This window comes from Curcuma longa, chromosome 7, assembly GCF_044706935.1.
Source record: "Curcuma longa cultivar G26 ecotype Majalengka, Jawa Barat chromosome 7, ITB_CL_G26_1.1, whole genome shotgun sequence".
Classification (NCBI taxonomy): Eukaryota; Viridiplantae; Streptophyta; class Magnoliopsida; order Zingiberales; family Zingiberaceae; genus Curcuma; species Curcuma longa.
In genome coordinates this window covers 10,529,497-10,553,987 of record NC_133867.1, presented here as the reverse complement: position 1 = coordinate 10,553,987, position 24,491 = coordinate 10,529,497, and the positions used below count along the sequence as shown (strand labels likewise).

Sequence of the window (24,491 nt, the reverse complement as noted above, 5' to 3'; positions counted from 1 at the left end):
ATTTATTAGAAGGTTCAAAATTTGATTTCAGTGATGGTTTCAGCATTTTCAGAATGGTACCACTCAGTGTCAGCTGTGCTGACACTAAGAAATGTGTTGGAGTAGGCAAACATGGTTATCGACTAGTCCCACCCCCTCTTATACCCTGACACTTTTATTCTAAACTTCCAGAATTGCAAATATTCTAGTGAATTATATCAAAATTTGATAGACACAACTCAAGAAATGCACGTAAATATAGAAGCAAGTTTTAAAATTTCAAGCCGTGACAAAGTTTTGGTTTATGAATGGAACGGGAGGATTTCAATATGTATCATGCCGTACCAATATGATTTTAATATTTTTTAATATAAAATATATTAATTAAAAATATTTTTATTAATATTTACTTGTCATATATGCTTAATATTGAGTTATATTTAAGATGTTGAATGGTAAGTTCAAGTTTTGATATTATCTTGTGATATGTTTCATGCTTATTGAATCTTTTGCAACAACTATTCAGTAATGTATAAATTTAAAATTTATATTTTTATTATTACACATAATTAAATAGTCTTAATTAAAAATTTATTATAGAGCATAAGTCCAAAATCTTGCATTCATAATGGTGAAGAAGATTAATCTTCAATATATTTATTGCAGAGGCATCAAATCGAGATCTTGCACTTGTAATGTTAATGAAGATCCATTTTCAGTTTTGACATCTTGGATATATTTTGATGATTTTAAAAATTGATCATGTTACATTTATTTGAAAACTTAGAATTATTTATGGATTAATATAATTTTTATATTTTGAGAATATGTAGAAATCTAAATTACTTTCGAAAGAGTCTCTTAGTGGCAATGTACATGTAGTTCCATAGCGAGACTAGTCACAGGCTATAGGTTTCTTTCCTACTGGATCGGAGCGGCCGAGAATGTTATGTCAAAAGGACCAACGATAATGAAGGAGTAGGAGTCGAATAGAATCGAATGATTACGATATAAATAATGAGACAAAGCCAAGAGAAGAGGGGAGTTAAACAATAAACGAAGAGCATAGGGAAAGAGATACAGATTATGATTAAGATGGAATGGAAAGAGATGTTGAGAGTTTCACTAAGTATAGTGAGTGGTTCATTCCAAGAGTTCATTTAATCCTTATAATTATTAGCTTATAAAAGGTTGGAGAATGAGTCCTTGTTTGAAAGGAAAGGACTGTGGCCTTTAATGGATAAGTATAAACCAGGCCATAAAAAGGATAAAGGCTTGCCATCAGAAATTGTGAGACCCTAGCTTATATGACAATTCCCAATCTCTATTGGCATCCAAGAATTTATATTTAAACCAAACTAAGATTTCCAGCATCAGACACGAATTGACTGTGTTCCCTAACACGATCATGTCTCTTGTTACCACCTAATGAAGAAGTCCAGAACCGAACACGGTCTGGTCGTGTACCCTGACACGACCGTGTTAGATCAACCAGAGACATCCAACAGCCAACATGGCCTAGCTGTGTTTGCTTATCGATCATATTCGATCAATTGCATACATCTAGTTGCCAACACAGTCTGACCATGCTTACCAACATGGTCATGCCGCGGTGGCAGTGCCCCAAACGATTTTTGTCATTATATTAGGGTTATTTTCGTCTTTTGCATTGTAGGATTTTGAGACTAATTTAAACTTGTGTTTAGTTGTTAATTACGGTATTATCTTTTGTATTGAATCAACCTATTTGGGTAAACCTAGAGATGACTTCTCTTCATTTGATAATTTCCAATATTTTCTCTGAAATTCCACTGTGGAAACGAGCCTCTAGAATAATGGTTATTTTATCCGGCGTCAATTGGTATCAAAGCATATCAGATCCAATGGAAAGTCGTCATGGTCGTGGTTGCAATAGGCAAGTTCCGATTAAGGAAACTGAGCATCGTGATCGTAGCATTCAGGATGTGATGATTGAAAATTTACAACGGCAAGTTACAAAATTAACCCAGTGTCTAGTGGCATAGAATTCTGAAAATCGTGAGTTCATTGGTGTTGATTCTGAATCCACTTTCGAAAACTCATATCACAATCATGCTAAATTCTGGGAACGTCATGGTCGAGAGGATCGATATGGAGGCTTTGATTTTCAGGTTGATCTGCCCGAGTTTTTTGGTATGTTACAAGTCGAGGGATTCGTTGATTGAATTAACGAAGTGGAGAGAATTTTTTATTATAAGGAAGTGCCCAATAGTGTGAAAGTGAAATTGATTGTCATCAAACTCAAAAGACGAGCATCAACGTGGTGGGGGCGATATCGTGACAAACAAGGCAAAGCCAAGATTACTGATTAGGAGAAAATGAAAAGTCACTTTCTTCCCTTCGATTACACTCAAACTTTATTCCAGCAATTCCATGCGTTGAGACAGGGTGCAAGATCGGTCAATGATTATACGGAGGAATTTTACTAATTGATTGCCCGAAACGATCTATCTGAGATAGAGGAGCAAATGGTGGCACGATATTTGGGGGGTGCACCAGTCCTTGCAAGATATCCTCAGTCTTCATTTGTTGTGGACTGTTTCAAAGCCCTACCAATGTGCCTTGGACTGCAGAATAGAAAACTAGTGATTAGGTGTGACCAGAACAGTTGGCTAGTTCATCCTTAAGATTCACATGCTATCCAACAACCACCGCAGGTTAATTCTAACCTGTTTTCATTGTGGTGAACGAAGGTATAGAGCAATCGATTGCAAGAAACTTGCTAATCAAAAGGGCAAAAATTTGTTGATTAAGGAAAACGTGGGAGACGAGACCGAGGTAATTAGCAAGCAGTGTATGACGATGAGGAAGTTGACAAGGTGCTTTATGGTGATGACCATGAGACTTTAGTCGTTCGCAGAAGTCTGCTAACTCCCAAGGGTGATTCGGGGGATAATTGGTTGAGAATCAATATTTCTCACACGACCTACATAGTCACAGATAAAGTTTGTAAGATGATTATCGACAGTGGCAATTATGAGAATGTTATGTCCGAGAAGGCTATCCAGAAATTTTAATTAAAGACGGACCGTCATCCTAAGCTTTATAAGTTATCGTGGCTAAATAAGGTAGTGAGATAACAGTGGATAGACGATGCTATATAGCTTTTTCAATTGGCAACAAATATTACGATAATGTTTGGTGTGATGTTGTGTCTATTGATGCATGTTATGTATTGTTGGATCGACCTTGGTAGTGTGATCGCAATATTATGCACAATGGATGGAAGAATACATATACCCTCAACATTAAGGGAAAGAAGATTGTGTTGGCACCCCAAAGGGAAGGAATCACTCCTATCTCGATAGCCAATAATACTAACCTACTTTTTATGTCCAGATTTTTAGATAAGATGGAGCATGAAGACGTAATCTATATTTTGTTACATTGCATGAATAATGCAACAACCATAGACCCTGAGTTACCAACAGAAGTGCAACAACTGCTAGAATATTTTGCCGAGTTGATGTCAGAGAATCTTCTTTTTGGGCTACCACTTATAAGAGATATCCAACATCGAATTGACCTTATTCCGGGGTCGAGTTTGTCTAATTAACTAGCATATCGCTTCAGTCCCAAGAAGGCTAAAGAATTGCAGTGACAAGGAGAACTATTGGAACAAGGTTATTTCGTGAGAGAATGTGCCCATGTATAGTCCTTGCCATGTTCGTGCCCAAGAAGGATGATTCATGGCGTATGTGTATTAACAGCCGAGTCATCAATAGAATTACTGTGAAGTACATGTTTCCAATTCCCCACTTGGATGATATGTTAGATCAACTATGCGGTTCCAGGGTCTTCTAAAAAATTGACCGTAAGAGCGAATACCATCAGGTCAGAATAGGATTTGGAGATGAATGGATGATAGTTTAAGACGCAACATGAGTTCTATGAGTAAATGGTCATGCCTTTTATACTGTCAAATGCACTCAACACATTCATAAGGTTTATGCACCAGATCTTGCGATCTTTTATGAGAAAATTTACGGTAGTTTACTTTGATAACATCCTCGTTTATAGTCCGACGTGAGTTTTACACTTTGATCACCTCTGTGTTGTTTTTGAAGGGCTACAAACAAAATGTCTATTTATCAACAAGAAGAAGTGTTCATTTTTTACTACGTCAATAACTTTTCTTGCCTTTATTGTGTCTACTAATGGTATTCACGTAATCAAAAATAGACGCAATCTTGGAGTGGTCAAAACTAAAGACCTTGCACGATGTCAGAAGTTTCCATGGGTTGGCTTTTTTCTACCGTCGATTCATGTGAAATTTTAGCACTCTAATTGCTCCTATCACCAAGTATCTCAAAGGGCGTGATTTCAAGTAGTCTGAGAAGGCAAAGGTCAATTTTCAATTGATCAAGCAGAAAATGACCGAGACACCAATTTTGGCACTCTTTGATTTTGACAATGTGTTTAAGGTTAATTGTGATGCATCTGACATTGATATTAGTGGTGTTTTGAGTCAGTCAGGGCGTTTAGTTACTTTTTCAGTGAGAAACTATCCGGTTCCAAAAAAATTATTCTACCTAAAACATAGAATTTTATGTCATACTACAACCCTTGAAGTATTGGCGTCACTGCCTAACAAAAGGAGTTCATTTTATTTACTGATCACGAGGCCCTAAAGTACATCAATGGTCAACACAAGCTAAATAGACGACATGTCAAGTGGATGGCCTACTTGCAAGAGTTCACCTTTATGCTGAGACACCAAACAGGGAGCCTGAACTGTGTCACAGATGCCATGAGCTGTTGTTCTTCACTACTTACCACCATGAGGACCAAAGTTGTAGACTTTGAGGCTTTCGCAGACATGTATGCAACCATCCCGTCCTTCGGAAGGATATTCCAGAAGTTAACTGATGGTCACCGCCATGATTTTATTTTGCATAATAGTTATCTATTTCGTGGGCTATAGTTGTACATTCCAGACTGTTCATTAAGGTAGCAAATTATCAGTGAGCTTCATAATGAAAGACACTTTGATCATGACAAGACATTGACTCTCATCTCTTCTAATTTTTATTGGCCCAAATTGACCAGTGATGTAACATTTTATGGACCAATATTATGTAAATCTCACCAACGCAATCTTGTACACTCCCTTACCTGTGCTTGAAGTTCCTTAGTTCGATGTCAACATGAATTTTGTATTGGACTTACCCCGCACCCAACGGACCTCGAATTCTATCTTTGTTGTGGTTGACAGGCTTTCCAAGATGACCGATTTTGTAGCTTACAGAAAGACCATAGATGTTGTCCAAATGGTCCATCTTTACTTCAAGATCGTGTGTTTACATAGTATTCCTTGGTTCATCACTTCATATCGTGATACCAAGTTCATCAGTTATTTCTGGAAGAGCTTATGGGGAAAACCGAGAACACAGTTAAACTTTAGCAGTGCCTATCACTCCCAGATAGATGGTCAGACCGAGGTGGTGACTCGGAGTCTGGGCAATATTTTGAGGTGTTTGGCAAGGACTAAGCTGAAGCAATGAAATTTGGCATTACCTCAAGCAGAATTTGCCTATAACGAATTAAAAAAGAGAACTACAAGGTTAAGCCCTTTTGAGGTTATCTATGGACGGAACCCATCAGAGGTTGATTTAGCCCCTATCCCACATATAGGACGATTTCATCCTAAAGTAGATGAGATAGAAGAGTATCTTCGGGGTATTCATGAGCAGATAAAATAGGCTATTTATGATAATAATACCAAGTACAAGACTCGAGTTAACAGTCATCATCGTCAAATACTTTTAGATGTATGTGATTTTGTTTAGGTTGTATTAACTCATGATCATTTTGACGAGTATAATAAGCTTAAAGATTGGAAGATTGGACCTTGTGAGATATTATAGAAGATCAATGATAATGCTTAGAGCATCCACAATATGAGCAAATATTTCTCCCAAATATTTGTGGTCCCCATGTCCACATCATCAATCAAACATCCCAAATTCCACAATAAAAAATTCTACAAACCAAATATTTATAGGCACCACCCATCAAATCTCACTCCCAGATATCCCAAATTCCATAATCAAATATCTCACCAACCAAATATTTATCGGTCCACTATCATTTTATTAATTATGATAATATGGGGGGTATGGAAAAGGTTGGAAATTATATGGGTGTTGTGTGGAAAATGGAAATTGAGGATGTTGTAGATTAAGACGAACATGAGAATTTTCTCCACTTGAATTTTCGTTAATATTTGAAAAGTTCAACAAATCCCAATAATGACTAGAATTTTTATCCATTTTCTCCAAATTTTTGGTATGTAGTGTGTTTTTTTGTGGTAGAAAGATGGATGAAATAAGTTGAAATTAATGAAATTTTGGTAATGAAAAAATGATGTATATATAGAAAAAAATGAACGTTGCCCAACGTTTCAAAAATTGAACATTGACAACGTTTACAAACTTTTCCATTTAACAATGTTGGTCAATTGAATATCAATGCAAATATTGATAAATATATTGAGAAAGCTGTAGCACGGGTGGACCTCTATTGGTTGCCCACCCATGCGCACTGTGCTACAGCCGTGAGTTTAATTTATTTTAAAAAAATAGAAATCACCAGCCACCAGGTAAAATTTTTTGCCCAGCGATTTCTAATATCCAAATCTCCACCCCGTTCTAGTGGTGAAGATTTGGGATTTGAGATTTGGGGATATTTGGAGAAAATATTTCTCTAAATGCACTTACAGATTGCGTCTTCCTATTTACTTGAAGACTTTTGATGTCTTTAATGTGAATCACTTAGGATGCGTTTGTTTCCGGAGACAGGGACACAAATACAGAGACAGAAATAGGATTTCTGTCTCCGCCCCGTTTGATTTTGAGAGACAGAGACAGAAATAGGATTTTTGTCTCCGTCTCAGATAGAATTTCTGTCCACTTTCAAATTGCGTCTTCCTATTTACTTGAAGCCGACTTTTGATGTCTTTAATGTGAATCATTTCTGTATTTCTTAGTTAGGTCCTTATTTTGTGGATTCTGATGACACTACTTTAAACTCAAGGATGAGTTCTTTTCAATCCGGGGCAACTGATGCAATGGAGCAATAGCTAAGATTTCCAGCATCAAACATGGGTTAACCGTGTTCCCTAACATAGCTGTGTCTCTTGCTGCAACCTGACAAAGAAGTCTAGAATCGAACACAATCTAGCCATGTCCCCTGATACAGCTGTGTACGGACAACCATAAACATCTAGCAGCTAACACGAACCGCAGACATCCTGCAGCCAACATGACCTGACCGTGCTTACCAACACGGCCATGGCATGGTGATAGCTCTAAACGATTTTTACCATTATATTAAAGTTATTTTCGTATTTTGCATCTTAAGATCTTGAGACTATTAAAACCTTTATTTAGTTGCTAATTAAGGTATTATTTTTTATTTTGAATCAACTTATTTGGTTAAACCTAGAGACAACTTCTTTTCTCTATTTGGCGATTTTCGATGTTTTCTCTGAAATTTTACTATGAAAACGAGCCTCCATAATAGTTGATATTCTGTTCAGCGTCAAGAACTTAACTAGGAATAGTGAGAGGTTAGTGAGATCTAGAACCAAATAGTAAAATCTAAAGCATAAGATCGTAAGATCCTATAGTTTAAATATATATATATATATATATATATATATATATTGCCAATTTATTATTAATCATATGCATTAAATTTAAAAATATTTAAAAATAGGTAAAACATTGCATCATGTTATAATATTATAAGGGAAAAAAAATAAAAGTATCCATTTAATAAATGTAATAATGAAATAGAACAACATTTTTTATGTAGCAAGCGATAACCTTTATAAGATGGATCAAAATGACAATTCAAAAGATCCTTCTATGTGAAAATTAAAAAAGGTTAATACAAGTTTTCTGCAACGGTGTGATATCTAAAAAATAGCCTCTTCTTAGTGAATTAAAAAAGGTTCACATATAATCACAAGTTTTCTGCAACATTGTGATATCTGAAAAATAACCTCTTTTCAACCAACATTGAGTTGGGTCCGTCAGATTGACCCGCCCTGTCAAATAATTTAAGCAAATTAAATTGAAATGTTATCACCGCATTTAAAGACGGCCCAAAACGAGCCAGTCGGCGCGAGTTGCAGGCCCAGGTATGTTGGCCTGTGGCGAGCTCAGGTTGGCCCGCAGGTTGAGAAGAAAAAAAAATCAAAACTTAGAACTAAAATGAAAAACACTGGTGGGTTGGCCCGCCTAATCCTTCGCTGCGGTTGTCTTCTTCCCTCTTCTTCTCACGCTGACAAATGCCTCATGAATCATGATGGCCACCTCCCACCTCACATCCTCAATGTCCACAATAATCCGCAACTTCTTCTTGGAGATTGATTTGCAGGCGAACCGCTCGCTCGTGGCCTTGTCGGTGCAGAGATAGGTGACCCCGAACTCTTCGCAACCGAGCTCAATGTCGAGCTCATACTACTTCTCGATGTGATGGCCGATGGGATTTTTGAAGACGACGAGACTCGACACGCAGCCGAAGAAGCGCTTCCCCTCCTTGCTCGCCGCCTTCTCATGATCAATAGGGGGCACAACAATTCCCCATTTGAATTTGTGCTCAGGTCTGACCTTTTCGCCGATTCCGAAAGGATCACGGGAACATAAACATCGAGTTCGAGATCTTTCCAAAGGGAAAAAAAGAAAGACGAAACAAACAAAAGATTTAAGACGCCACGAGATTTCTCCATGAAGAAAGACGTTGGACCCATTGGACTACCAAAATGGGACTGACAGATTCTAGACCTAAAGTGACACAAAATTGTCAGACACAAGTAAACCGACAGTGAATGCAAGCTTGAGTTTGGAGCAGTGCAAGGCCTTCTGCTTGATGAATTGATCTTGTAGAGCAGCCTCTAACATTAGCAGCAATGGTAATGGCAGTGAATGCATAATATGGACAATTGATCTCACTGATATCAAGGTTTATCAAGGTGGATTAGGTCAAGATCTTTATGTCAAGCCAGCAGCAACGGACTTAGGTGAGTACCTTACTAAGTAAATTGTTGATCAAGCAAAGAACTACAGGATGTATTTTATGAGCAATCAAATTCAACTTTTGCACTGACTCAATTACTTTTATCTAGTTGATCTACAACCCAACTTAAAAATTCTAATTATTTCTATATTTTTTTTTATTTTTTGGTGGGCTCATAGGCTGACCTGCCTAACCAGCAACCTGCCTTATGTTGAGTTGGAGATTTCCTAGCCCGCTAGGATGGCGGGCCGGCCCGCCCCACCAGATGATGGGTTTTTGGCTGGCTAGTCCGCTCCATCATGAGTTGACCCGTTTGATACCTCTACTTATCTCTATCAGCATGAGTGGTACCTTGCCCATCTCATCTCTATTATGATTTTGATGGACATGATGAACAGTAGATTTTGCTTGCGTAGACCAAAATGGGATGGCGTTTAAAACCTTGTCTATGACTATTAATAATTAAAGAAAATAACCTACAATTAGCAATTCATAAAGAATAGTGCACTCTCATTCATCTAGCATGACCAGTGAAAGTGGAAGCCACCGACTTGGGAAGAGTATCAAGATATGAAATCAGCATATACCTTGAGCATCCAAATCACCACACCCAACAGATTGTAACTCTTTAGCAAGTACTTCTGTCTTCTCATATGACACTGCGAATATTCTAAGATACTGTGGATTTGATTCAAACAGGAGAAGCCAATAACATCAGACATTAAAAAATTTAGTTCATCTAAAACCTAACTGAAGATGTGATATCTATCAGCACATTTTACCTGAAGAAGACCTCCTTGATTGACAGGAGGTAAGTTCATGAGCGATGGCTTTTCCAGCAGCCTATCAAGAATTGCACTTACCCTTTGCTCTAGAACTCGCTGAAACACATAAGGCAAATAGACATGCTTTAGTTCTCACAGAAGTCCAAAATTACATGTTTTTTTTTTCAATTTGATGAGGAACCACTACCTTCATTGCCATACCTGCACAAGAATTGACATGACATCATTGGGTGACGGAAAAACAGCCATTATGGTTGATGCCTCTTTTCTCACAGTGTCTGCAAAGTAAGTACATAGAAAACCATCAGAACATTATCAATCAAATATCTAGTAACAATTGGAGAAAGTCAATTGCAACCTGTGATCTCTTTGTATAGCATGGAAAGGCCATGCGCAATATTGCTGGTATCAGCTTGTAAACCCTGATCGCCAAGAACTAAATTGATATCTGTGTTCATAACTTCAACATCAATAAACATCGGTCTTGATGCTACATAATGTTGCATAGCACTAGTTCCCCTGTTAAACTGAAGATGGAAAGGAGTGATTCATTAAAGGAAAGTCATCTCAGCAAACAGACATGCACTTTCAGAAGCAACAACTTCAGCACCAAAGTGATATATGTTAAACCAGAAAATATGCTATGCATACACATAATGACAAGACATAAGAAACATTCTAAATTAGGTAAACCTAAAAATAAGAAAGCATAGAAAACCAAATGAATAAGCATTCAATGAAGACATATACAGATGAAGGATACAAGAACAACAAAAAATAAGGTAAATAAAATCAAATGGTTAATTATAAAGATGTGGAATATAAAATTTCAATTATACAGAAAAAAGAGGGGGAAAAGAGACAAACAGCATCCGATCATTACATTAATCAAGTGTTCAATTTCTCTGAGGATATGTAGAATTTTTGCTTAGATAAACTGGGAATCATGAAAACTGTTTTTATCATAAATTTACCAGTCAGAAATATATGTATAAAGGATGAAACTCTAAGATAACAAGAAGAACAGAACAAAAGCACATTAAACTTGCCCTTTTGGGGGGAAAATTATTAAAATGAGACGGCTCCACTTTGGATTTCTGAAAATTTGAATCCAGAAACTAACATATTTGTCCTCAAGAAAATTGCACCAAATTCATGTAGAACAACTTTTTCTAAGGGGGCATAGCAACCCCAAGATATCACTCAGCCTCTTGTATTTAAGAATGCTTAAGAGGCCTTCACTTAAGAATGTGAAACTAAAGGGTGAGTTTCATTCACTTCTTCTCACTTCCTACACCCTTTAACATGTTATTTAACATGATCCATCGAGCCTAACATCACTAGAGGTGAAAGGTTGGCTTTGGTACCATGTTAAAACCCATAAGGAAGCTTAATCCTATCAATCATGATGTCTGTCTATACATGTGTTGTATGCATAAATCTATTTGATAGAGACAATTTATCTTAAGAAAAATAAGAAAGAGTTCTTACAATATATTTGTCCTTATGGAGTGGACAACCCTCCCAATATTGAAATAAACAACAATTTTCAAAGACAAACTTCTTATTAGTCCTAAGTTCTATATATAGATGTAAATAGGTGGTAGTTATGAATGGAAGTTATAACCATCTTCCTTATTTGTAAATAGGTGGTAGTTTTCGATGGAGGTTGTTATAACCATCAGCTTTCTTGTTCCTTCTAGAATATGTATAAATGATGTTCTTATGTGGCACCATAAGCTGATGATGTGGCATGGAGATCGTAACAATACCCCCTCCTTCGAAAGAAGCCTTGTCCTCAAGGCGGAATGACAGAAATTGTGTAGCGAATAAATCATAATTCTCCCAACTAGCTTCTTCAAGAGGTCTATCTTGCCATTGCATTAAGAGTTCCAAAGATGGAAGCCCGCCTTCATTTATCCAACGATGATAGTGTGGCGTAGTAACTCCCAATTGGAATTAATAGGAAGCGACGGTGGTTACGAAATAGTGTGTTGACCATAAGTGTGGCGTAGTAGAGAAACATGGAAAACTGGATGAACTTAGAATGTGGAAGAGAAAGCTCATATGCAACTGGTCCAATTTTCTTGGCCCAAAGAACCATGGTGACAACTTTTCATACCAGTACTTGGCTAAGGACTATTGTTTATAAGGTTGGAGATGCAAGAAAACCAAATCTCCAACTTGAAATTGGATATCACATCGTTTGGTGTTGACATGTGACTGCATACGAGATTGAGCTTTGGGAAGATTTTCCTTCAATGTGCGTAGCATAGCATCTCGAGTTAATAACTGGTCTTCAAGATCAGCAATATTGGTTTCACTAGGGATGTAAGTTTGCAAGTGCGAAGGATCTCTTCCGTGGACAATGCGAAAAGAAGAAGCGTCAGCTGAACTATGAAACCCAGTATTATATGAATATTTTGTCCAAGATAAAAAAATTTGACCATGAATGAGGTTGTTCACTTGCAAAACACCGGAGGTAAAGTTTCAAGACAGCGATTGACAACTTCAATTTGTCCGTCAATTTGTGGATGGTAGGCAAAGCTCATGCAGAGTCGAGTTTGACTAAGATAGAATAGTTCTTGCCAAAAAGCACTGAGGAAGATCACATCTCTATCAGACACAATGGACTTAAGAATCACATGAAGGCGAACAATTTCCTTATTGAACAGGTGAGCCACAGATTTGGTAGTAAAGGGATGAGATAGTGAAATAAAATGGGTATATTTGCTCAATTGATCAACTACAATCAGAATGGTATCACAACTCCCTGACTTCAGTAGATTAGTAATGAAGTCTAAGGAAATATCCTCCCAAATTCAGTCAGGTATGAGTAATGGTTGTAGCAAACCTACAGGAGCTAAAGCTTGATATTTAAATCACTGGCAAACTAAACAATTTTGAATCCAAGCTTTAACATCATACTTCATGTGTGCCCAGAAAAAACTCATAGATAAGCGATGTAGCATCTTGGGGTAGCCGCCATGACCGACAGTGGGTGTGTCATGAGATTCAACCAATGATTTTTGTCGTAAGGAAGACTGCTCTGGGATGACAAGCTTGTTTTGGTAATAGAGCAAGTGATCAATACAAAAAATTCTGGATGGGTCGTTGTATTGATTGTAATATCCATTATTATGGTATGTGTATAAAGATCCTATTGTAATGCATGCTGAACTCTAAGAAATCCAAAGGAATGACCATCGACAAGAAGTTAGCATGTTGGGATGATGAGATAAGGCATCAACTCCTGTATTATCTGCACCTTTTTTATAAATGATGGAGAAATCAAACAGCAATAATTTCAAGAGAAACCTATGTTGTTCATTGGTCGTAAGATGTTGATCGAGCAAAAGCTTGAGGCTACAATGATCAGAAGTGACAAAGAAATGTTGACCTAACAGGTAATGCTTCAATTTTTGCAAGGTCAATACCAATGCTAATAACTCATGGTCGTAAGTGGATTTCAATCTATTAGAAAAAGATAAACCTTTGCTAAAATAGGAAATAGGATGTCCACGTTGGGACAAAATGGTCTCTATACCTCCTGACGATGCTTCACATTCAACAGTAAAGGTCACAGTAAAATCAGGTAGATGAAGAACTGGGGCAGAGATAAAGACATGTTTCAGTGTTTGAAATGTTGTGGTAGCTGTCGAATGTCATTTGAAATTATTCTTCTTCATGAGATCAATTAAAGCGTTGGCAACAAACCATAGTTTTTGATAAATCGCCGATAATAACCTGTTAGCCCAAGAAAGCCGCGTAACTCCTTCACAGAATTTGGGAGAGGTCAATGATTAATAGCCTGTATTTTATCTGGATCCATCTCTACACCCTTATAGGAAATAGTATGGCCTAAGAATGATAGTTGTGCTTGATGAAATAGGCATTTTGACTTCTTAGCATAAAAGTTATTGTCACGCAAGAGCTGGAGAGTGATGGACAAATGTTGCTGATGGTGTTGAGTGTCAACACTATACACTAAGATGTCATCAAAGAAAACCAAAATAAACTTACATAAATAAGGCCAAAATAGCCCATTCATTGCTGCTTGAAATGTAGATGGAGCATTCGTGAGACCAAATGACATGACAATAAACTCATAGTGTCCAGAATGAGTCCGGAAGCAATTTTGAATATGTCAGCAGGATGCATTCGGATTTGATGATAGTCGGAGCGCAGGTCGATCTTGGAAAAAACAGTGGCACCATATAATTCATTCAATAACTCATCTATGTTGAGGATTGTATATTTATCAAGGATAGTAATTTGGTTGAGGCACCTATAATCAATACACAAGCGCCAAGATTGATCTTTCTTCTGCACTAAAAGGACAGGACTTGCAAACGGACTGGTACTTGGCCGTATAAATCCTAATTTCAATAAGCCAGCCACCTGTGTATCAATTTCCCTTTTTGTGAATAAGGATAGCGGTATGGCCTGAGGTTTGGTGTTGTAGCCAAGGGTATTAACGGATGGGATGTGAGTGATGTCTGAAGGGTGGAAGCACCTCAGGTTCATGAAACACAATCTCAAATCGGCCCAATAGGTCGTCGACTGGAGATGTTGTAACCAATTGTTTGGCAAGTGTATCTACCGGATGCGCCTTGGCCAAATATTGGAATGTTGCGTCTAAAGAAAGTTTGATACCCCCTGAAGTTTGTACTATTTGCCATTTACATGGAAAATCAAAAACATCTCATTCCAATTTGCTTGCACCGTATTTAAAGATGGTAACCATTTTATGTCCAATATGAGATTTGCACCTCCAACCAAGAAAGGATAATAATCTTGGATAATACTCAATCCCAGTAATTGCACTTCAACTTCCTGACAAATTTTGCTGCAACGTATGATATCACCATTACCTGTCTACACACCAAATATAGTCATTGATTGTACCAGCAATCGAAGTTCGTCGATTAACTTGCCATATATGAAATTGTGCATGGAACCACTATCAATGAGGATCAACAGTTGACGTACATAAATAATTCCTTGTACTTTCATTGTAGTGCCAAATGAACTCTCGAGAATAGCATGAAAAGATATTTCTGCCATGTCTTCCTCTCTTCCTTTTATGTATGTTTCATCTATTTCCTCTAACTGGACAACCCCATCTTTGTCATTAATAATTTCTCATAATGAGAATGTTGATAGTCTGCAACGGTGTCCCGAACTGAATTTTTCATTACAATGAAAAGTGCTTGCTTTTCTACATCCCAGAATTTTGCTAGTGCAGTGATGTCAGAAGGATTAGCCAATTGAAAAGGCCAACTAACGTTGAAGTTGGAATTCTAGCAATTGTCGCAAGGGATGTAATTGGTGTTACATTGGTGCTGTTTCGACCTTGCATAACCACTATATCACCTTTGAAACTTGTATTCAATTTTGACTTTGTTTCATATTCCAAGGCTAAACTCATGGCTTTATAAACGCTTCATGGTTTGTGAATTCGAACATCAGTTTTTATTTCTTCCTTCAATCCATTCAAGAAACCCCCTATGAGCAATGTTTTGGCCATTGTTTTACACGAGCAGCCCTTTGGTAAATTCTTGGTGATATTCCTCAACACTGTGAGTTTACAAAATCCTATAAATATGTTTGTTCGGATTCTGAAATTCTGTTGGACCATAATTCTCTTGGAATGCTTTAACTAATTCTTCCCAATATGCCAACGTTCGCTCACTATTGATCCATGCAAATAGATCTAATGCATCACCCTCCAAATACATAGCAGGCAAGGTTTAAAATATCGAGCCGTGCCGAGATTTCGATCCTAAATCAGAACGATACAGTTTCGGTATCGTATCGTACCGTGTCGGTATAGTTTCGGTATTTTTAAAATATAAAATATATTAACTAAAATAAAAAATTTAATCTAAATATTTAAAAATAAAAAATAAAATATTTTTAAAAAATAATAAGATAATTTTATGAATTTTAATAAAGCCTATTTAAATTATCTCAAATTATAGCTAGGAATTGATTATTAAAACCTCAATTAAACCCTAAGTTGAAAAAAATCAAAAAACAAAAAATCACGACTGCTTCGCCCCAGATCACACGCGGCCTGTGCATGGAGGCATTGCCGGGCCCGGGCGGCGCCTCCGGTGGCGTCACTGGGCTGAGCGACACCTCCGGAGGTGTCGCCACGCTCGGGCGACGCCTCCAAAGGTGTCTCCCAATTGGTGTCGGTGTTGTGTCGATGTCGATCCATAGGCGAAACGAAAAATTTCGCCTGTATCGCGCGATACGGCTCGAAATTTCAATCCCTGATAGCAGCAATATCCACTTTCAATTCCTCAAGTGTTTGGTAATAATGAAAATATTTTTCAACTTTTAGAATCCATCCTCTAGGATCACCTCCCTTAAACTTTGGAAAATCCATTTTGGTGTGATGTCGTCAAGGTTTAAAATATCGAGTCGTGCCGAGGTTTCGGTCCCGAACCGAAACGATACAGTTTTGATACCGTATCGATATAGTTTCAATATTTTTAAAATATAAAATATATTAACTAAAATAAAAAATTTAATCAAAAAATTTTAAAAATAAAATATTTTTAAAAATAATAAGATAATTTTATTGATTTTAATAAATCCTATTTAAATTATTCCCAACTATAGCTAGGAATTGATTATTAAAACTTTAATTAAGCCTTAAGTTAAAAATCCAAAAACCCAAAAAAATCGCGATTGTATCGCACGCAACCCGCGCGCGGAGGCGTCGCCGCGCCCGGGCGATGCCACCAGAGGCGTCGCCCGACCAGAACCAATGTGTCGATGTTGTGCCAGTGTCGATCCGTTGGCGGAATAAAAAATTTCGACCGTAACGCGCGATGCGGCTCGAAATTTCAATCCCTGGATGTCATCGTGGAAAATTACGCTCCCCTGAAGGTAATTTGGCGCCAAACTCATCTACATGGAGTGGATGTTGTTGCGAATCATTTTTACGTCTTGTATCTCCCATCGTAAGAATATGGGATTGTGATTTGAGAACAGCCACATCAGCAGCTAAGGCATCGATACTATTAAGTTTGGAATTGATAGCCGACAGTTGTTGTATGATGGTGTCTGGTATGGGCGGAGGAGAAGAGTTACAGGTTCATTAGGAATCGGAGTTGATAGTATTTACCATTGTGGTAGTAGGTGGAAGTGGGAAAGGATGAACATGTTGAAACCAAAATGATAGCGACAATTCATCTTAAGTAAAGAGTTCTTATGGTGTCTCTCAATATTGAAATAAACAATAATTTTCAAAGACAAACTTCTTATTAGTATGGGCGTAAATAAGGTGGTAGTTTTCAATGAGGTTGTTAAACCATCAGAGTATGTACAGGTTCATTAGGAATCGGAGTTGATCGAGTATTTACCATTGTGGTAGTAGGTGGAAGTGGGAAAGGATGAACATGGCTCTGAAACCAAAATGATAGCGACAATTCATCTTAAGAAAAATACGAAAGAGTTCTTACAATATATTTGTCCTTATGGAGTGGACAACCCTCTCAATATTGAAATAAACAATAATTTTCAAAGACAAACTTCTTATTAGTCCTAAGTTCTATATATAGATGTAAATAGGTGGTAGTTATGAATGGAAGTTATAACCATCTTATTTGTAAATAAGGTGGTAGTTTTCAATGGAGGTTGTTATTGGCACCATAGGCTGATGATGTGGCATGGAGATCGTATCACTATTCCAAACATTAGTTTGAGTTCAAAGTTCAAACATCAGGAAGGAATCACCTACTAGTACAAATTGGTCTGTCCAAACTTCTAGTCCCTTTAAGATGGCTCAAATCAAATTAATTTAAAGATGAAAAAGAACACCTCCCAGTAAGACTAAACTAAAATCAAGATACACAGCAATCAATCCATTGTTCACATGACTTTACTACATTAAGGCTCAAACATTGTCCAACTAGTATAACAATACAGAAATGAAGAGTTTAATACATTAAAATGTTTGTTTGTGGACTTCTAGATTACTTGTCTTGATTCTCAAAGACCAAAGTCAATTCTCATCGGGTTCATATAGTCACCTCATTTCAGATTCAAAACCATACAGACATAACAGACACCAACATTGTTTCCTTGTTGAATTAGAACACAACTGGGTTAACCACATTAATGTAAGCACAGCTAAGTACCTGAGCTAAGATTTTAGCACACTCTGCCATTGTAGACAATTCCCTCCGCTGTGATGCTGCGTCAAACCGTGATAACAATCTATTCTCCAATTCTACAAGGGCAAAGAGGGTCCCAAAAGAATAATATAGGATGCAGAAATAAAATTAACAATAAATCATGAAGAAACATAAGAAAATAATGTGCTTCCAAACACACCATTACAATAGTCTTGAAGATTTGCGACTGCAACTTCAAGACCTCTGCTAGCATTTGCAGCACCAACTGCTGATGGCATATTAATTCCATGCGTTCCAACATCCTCTTCAGCAAATGATCCTATTGCAAACAATGTGTCATGATAAGACAATGAATAATCTGTACCTAAATCCAGGTGATTAATCAAGCCAATTACACTCTGCAGGGAACCAATTCTTGATACACAGCAAATGTTAGTTATATGCCAAAGCTGTCCATATTGGACATTCAGGAATCTAGGAGTTTGTGAAACAATGGAAACAACACAAGCAGTTTGCTGCTAACTAACTTGAATGTTTATAACACATTGCCACAGACAGCCTATATTGTTCAGCCACCATGGTTGGAAATTGATATCTTGTGTATATGTTACTATTGTAGTTCAAGTGCTCTTGTGATTTTGTTGTCATTTACTCTTCGAAATTAACCTTCATATTAGTTTCAAGTTCTAAACAAAATACAGTTGTATTTCCCCAGCATCATCTATAAAAAGGGATAGAGAATCATGACCACCATTGGTCGCTCAATGCCAGTGACATCTCCAACTCAGATGTCAATAAATAATACATTCTGAAACATAAAATTGTTCTAACTATGTCAATATTTGTTCTGAAAGGCACCACCTCAATACCCAGGGCATCAGATAAACAATATCATGTCAAAATTGGCCACAAATAGGTACCTCTTTTTACTTCATTCAAACAAACAAAATTTGGTGTTTGTCAGAAATTTGTTTACCTACAAATCCTTATATTAATCCTAGTGCTTCAAGTAGTCTCAATAAGAAAGAACTCACTATCATGTTATCTATAAAATTATTGGAGCCCCTTATCTTTTATCTTCCCTTGTAAATCCATCCTTATTACTAAGAAGGTCACTTTAGAGGTAATTCGTACTTTCAAGGTGCTTTTCAACCAACATAACCACATAAATAGGTTTTTACAACGACTTTTCCCTAATCAATAATTTTACTAGATAAATTTTATAAGAGGCTTTGATAAGACTCAAGCACAATGGGAATTATTAAGTCATCCACCCATTTCAAACAAGGGAATATTGGTCATCCAAAGTCTAAAAACTGTGTTCATTCACAAGACTATTTAATGAGCCATCAACTACTAGGACCATTATCTATCACAATTCAGATATATCATTTAAACAAAAACAGAATAACAAGCATTTGACAAACATTGTCATTAAAAACATGCCCCTAATAATGCCTAGGTCCTAACTCATCAAGACCAATTAAAATTATACCACACTTCAAGCATTAATTATGAGCACCACGCTTCTATGAACCAGTATTATAGATCTTAATCAACATCATCATCATCAAGGCTTATTTGCCCCAACTACCCTATGCCAAGCTATATCAACAGTGATAAGTGTAGAATAGAAAAATCCACAAACTTGTATAAGTTCAGTTAAATTCAAAAATATAAATAATGGGCATTCCAGTATTAATTGAGCATTCACTTATCAAATTTAATATTGCACAAGTTTGCAAGGAAAGTGAAAGGATGGAGATCAGTTAGACAAAAAAAAAAAAAAGGCCATCTTACTCAGTTTTTGTGCAATTGAAGCAGCCTCAGCAACACAACTATCGTCAGAAAACAAAGGTGATAGTTCCATGAGGTCACCAGGGCTGCTGTTGAATTCCATCAAGTACTGAAAGAGTTTTTAGGATAAATAACACAGGGCTATTAATCAACAAAATAAGGAAAGAGGGGGAAATTGGCAAAAAAAAAAAAAAAAAACTCAATTTCTTGGTTACCTTGATAAGCTCAATGGTTTGACTAGCAGTTTTTCTCTGAGAATCTGCACTCTATCAATCAAACAATATAATCAGAAATCTTAATAAACTAGAAAGCAAGATTAATGCACATGCAAGATGCATGTTTTAGGACTTGAACGTTTGTTGGAACAACAGAATTTGCAATAGAAGGAACATTTTTCTCATTAATCAATCAGTGCAAACACTTACCTGCAAATGGTCACCAATTTTAGCAGCAGTCTGCCCCACACTGGAAATTCTAGAGTCTAGCCTCTGAAAGCTCTGATGTAGGCCATCTACACCTTTTTCCAGCTGAAAGAATAAAGAAAAATGGGTAAAAGTAAGTTTGTCTACAATTCTTGATGAATAGTTTGGAAGATAAAATATTACCAAAGGAAAAAAAAAGATAGGTAGGTTTTTATCTCTGATTTAAGACTTGAATACTGGCAGTTAATCTATGAAGTGTGTACACAAATTGGATCGAGATGCCCCAAATGATATTTAGGTGCAGAAGGATTCAAAATAAATCTAGAAGCATAGCGATACAGAAATCCAGATGAAAACAGAAAAATAGACAGTTCCAAATAGGACAAAAAAAGCAGTAACCATCGCACAGATATTTTATCTAGAATGCCTGTTTACAAAGAGCAAGAATTAGTGCCAAAGACAGGAGAAAGAGTTTGTCCCACAGATCCAGTAGTTAATAATTATCAAATCAATGAATTCTGAATTACTAAATGCATTTGATAAATTGCAATATATAAAAGATCAAGGTGACTCGAAATCAATTTGAATTAACAATAGAAGTTATACATCTTCCCAAATAACTATTAAAAAGTTTCAAAAAATTCTTACACGTGATATTCATTGATCTAAAAATATCTTATGACAGAATCCCGAGGAAAACTATATGAAGGTTTTTAGAAAAGAAAGGTATTAGTGTAGTGTATATTAAATGAATTAAGGATATGTGTGAGGATGTAATGACAAGAGTGAAGACTCTAATAGATTAACCAAAATGTTTCATATAAAGATAGAGTTATATAAAGATTAGCGCTGAGCCTATATCTTTTTACACTAATCATATATGAACTTACTGAACACATCTAAGACGCATTACCATGAAGGAGTAAATGTTGTTTGCAAACAATATTATTTTGATTAATGAGACACCTGAATGAGTAAATGTTAAACTTAAATCTTGACAGGAATACTGAAAGTAAAAAAGTTGAAGGCTTAGTAGAGACAGACAAAATATATGAAATTTAAGTTTAGTAATAATAGTCGACGTAGAAAGGCACAAGTTACCGTAACTTAGAGCTTTAAGTATTTAGGTTTGTTTTTGCAAAAAGATGGAAGGGTTGATAGAAATGTTTTACATAGAAAATAAGCAAAATGGTTGAAAACGAAGAAGGGCATGAGGTGCTCTTTATGATAGTAAGGTACCTCTAAAGGGAAGTTTTACAAATTGACGATTACACCTTCTATGTTAAAGAAAGTTGAATGTTAGACTATGAACCAAACACACAAGCAGAAAATGAGAGTCGCAAAGATGAGAATGTTAAGGTGGATGTGTGAAAACACGAGGATGGACAAATAAGAAATAAGAATAAGCACCTATTGTGGGAAAATTTAGAGAGATGTATTTAAGATGGCATGAACATGTACTTAGGTGATCAATAGATGTCACGGTTAAGTAATGTGAGATCATGACAAATACGCACATTAATTGAGAAAGAGAAAGACCAAAGAAGACTTGATTGGTAATAATAAAATAAGATAAAATTTATTTAAATATAGATGAGAATATAGTAGAAAATTGAGTCCTAGCATCGGAGGATCCATATAACCGGCCCTACTTAATGGGATAAAAGTTTGGTTGTTGTTGGTGTTGTTGTTGGTGTTGTTGTTGTTGTTGTTGTAGCAGTTTCAAATGAACTTGTACTTTAAAGTGATTTAAAACCAAGGTAAATTATTGTCATTGAAACAAATTCAAGTGATTTAAAGTGTAGTAGCATGAAGCACCAGGAGCTTTTTGAGAATAAAATTCACATATTATACGTATATTAGTTGCACTTTCAACACTAAAAGTTGTCTATTGCGATTAAACCTTACAAAGAAAACCAAAATTTTAGACTTGATTGTAGACACAATCAAACATGGAAGGCACCGCCTTTTAGATTGACCTAATAATGATTCAACCTATTTGATCATAATCGTATGATAAACAGTAGGCTGACACCCATATAGTCTAAAGATTTCTAAACCCAGGTTGTCAATGGCACCTGCAGAACCTCATACTGATCAAAGTATCAAACCCACCCTCAACTCCCAATGATGGAGATTTGGATATATGAATTTCAACCGATCAAATTTTCATGTTGTCACGTGGACCCTAAACAAATTTATCTGAGTTCCAATGTTACTTTGACCTAGATGTTTGTGAGCACAAAAACAACAATCTGGGCTCACAATAGAGATTGTGAAGAGGTATATGAATTATTTAAAAACCAATTCTCACTTCTCACAGACTGGCAATGTGCAACTACTACTAAATAACATTGGTATAACATTACTTAATTCATCCGTCAACATGCTTTCACTAAACTTAGTTAGAATCATCCAGCCTTCCATGCAATTCAACTATTCATTTCATCCCAAAGTGATAAACAGGGAATTGAAAACCCACTATTTTCAAATTGAAGAGAGAAGCCGGCTCTTTGCTGATGTGTTGATTTTTATGTTGGTCCCACAATTGTACTTCTCAAGTGCTTAAGGTAAATTAATAATATTTCACTCGTCTGACATTATAAATTTCCTTCATTAGCCCCACAATTTTTCATGTAGAATAAAACTATGGTGATGCATCCATGTTATCATTTTTGTGAAAATCACTAGCAAGCATAAATTGCCCCCAAATCCTGCACTTTTAGATATCGATGGCAATCTAATATGAGAGACTATATCGGCATATATCACATTTCCATCCATCATTAATCCTATTATCTGAAACCCACTAATAATTTCTCAAAGAAACTAAACATGCTCATCAACCATAAGTGTCAATGACCAGAAATGCTTTTACTTACAAGAAATCTAAAGATTCATCTTCCATGGCATTCTCAAAAATATATGATTAGTAAGCATTTCAAAAGTATAATCTTAGGTGAATAGGTACAAAATGTTTACGTCACGTTTAACTGATGAAAGTTGGTTTCTTTGTAACGAACTATCTTTTGAAAACCATTTTCTGGCTAACCTCAGCAAGCGTTTTGCGATGTTTAGCATCTTGGACCTCAACATCCTTCTTCAGATTCTGGAGTCTCCCATCGATCTTCAACCAAAAAATCGCATGTACTCTAGATCATTCACGCAAGTCCAAGAAGTAGCATAACAAGCTAGTACTCCTTAAGATACAACACCTGTTGCCGGAGATCCACCAACTCCTTGCACGAATCTTTGAAGAGCGCGAGGAGCTCCTCCACTGCGGGGAACATCGGGATACCCGGACCCTGCGGGCCTCGCAAAGTCCCATTCTGCAGGGCGTCAGGCGCACCCGTGCTATCCGCCCCATCCGCGTCGTCGTCTTGAAATGACGGCAGAAGCTCGTTCACCAAACCGCCAAATAACGCATCGAAGGAGAAATCTCCCTACGAGATCAAAGTAGCCTTCGATCACCCAACTGCAAACTCATTTAAAGATGAGGATGAGGAGTTCACCTTGAAATCCTCGATGTTTAGGATGAGAGGGAGAGCAGCGGCCGAGGGCTTGGCCGGCGCCATAGACGGAGATAGAGCGGAAATTGGAAGGGCGATCGCGACTGCGAGGGTTCAATTGGAGGTCGCAGAAGGAGGGCCAGAGACGAGATCTACGTTGGGGCCGAGGTCGTGCGCCGGCGAGCCGGCCGCCTTCGATTTCGCACCTGGTTTTGGTCGATCCGATGGAGTAGGCGAAAAGTATTTTCACTCTGCTGCCATTTAAAAATTCAACAAAATAAATAATTAAATAAATAAAAAGACTCGTTTAGTTTGCCATTTAAAAAAATAAAATCAATTATCTGTGCTACGTCATGGGAGTTTGATGTATCAATTTAAAGATACCGCGCTTCATGTGCATTTATAAGTAATAGTTGTCCCCGTGACAATGGTGTAACGGTAAGACATCTGAGTTGTGACTTAGGGATCCGTGGTTCAATCCCCAGCTACGGTGTATTTATAGGAATTTTCTTCCAAATGGAGAACGCAATCAAAGGATGTTGAACATCTGAATTGACCTGCTTCTTGATTTACCCTGGTGGTCGATAGAAAACTTTCGTGGGACTGAATCAGCCACCCTCAGGGATTGAGTCCATGAGACTGACTGAGATTTATCATTTTTTTTATAAGCAATAGTTAATTGAAATATCAATTTAAAGATGTATGTTTGATGTGCATTTACACCTAATAATTATTTATTAAAATACAAAAATAATAATATAGGGTGGTAATAGACCTCTTGGA

At 36.8% G+C, this 24,491-nt stretch overlaps 1 protein-coding gene across 1 annotated transcript in view; it reads right to left on the bottom strand.

Moving 5' to 3' along the window:
• Positions 1–23,918, bottom strand: part of LOC141832617 (exocyst complex component SEC10b-like) — a 29,447-nt gene extending 5,529 nt beyond the window's left edge. Inside the window, exons 1-12 of the mRNA XM_074720091.1 lie at positions 23,712–23,918; positions 23,415–23,642; positions 23,252–23,326; positions 20,203–20,304; positions 19,993–20,043; positions 19,781–19,886; positions 18,180–18,299; positions 17,984–18,075; positions 10,186–10,354; positions 10,029–10,105; positions 9,825–9,923; positions 9,630–9,720 (exon numbers count right to left, since the gene is read on the bottom strand). Coding sequence (XP_074576192.1) covers positions 9,630–9,720; positions 9,825–9,923; positions 10,029–10,105; positions 10,186–10,354; positions 17,984–18,075; positions 18,180–18,299; positions 19,781–19,886; positions 19,993–20,043; positions 20,203–20,304; positions 23,252–23,326; positions 23,415–23,642; positions 23,712–23,774 — 1,273 coding nt within the window. The 5' untranslated portion in view covers positions 23,775–23,918. The remainder of the gene's footprint in view (positions 1–9,629; positions 9,721–9,824; positions 9,924–10,028; positions 10,106–10,185; positions 10,355–17,983; positions 18,076–18,179; positions 18,300–19,780; positions 19,887–19,992; positions 20,044–20,202; positions 20,305–23,251; positions 23,327–23,414; positions 23,643–23,711) is intronic.
• Positions 23,919–24,491: the final 573 nt, after the last annotated feature.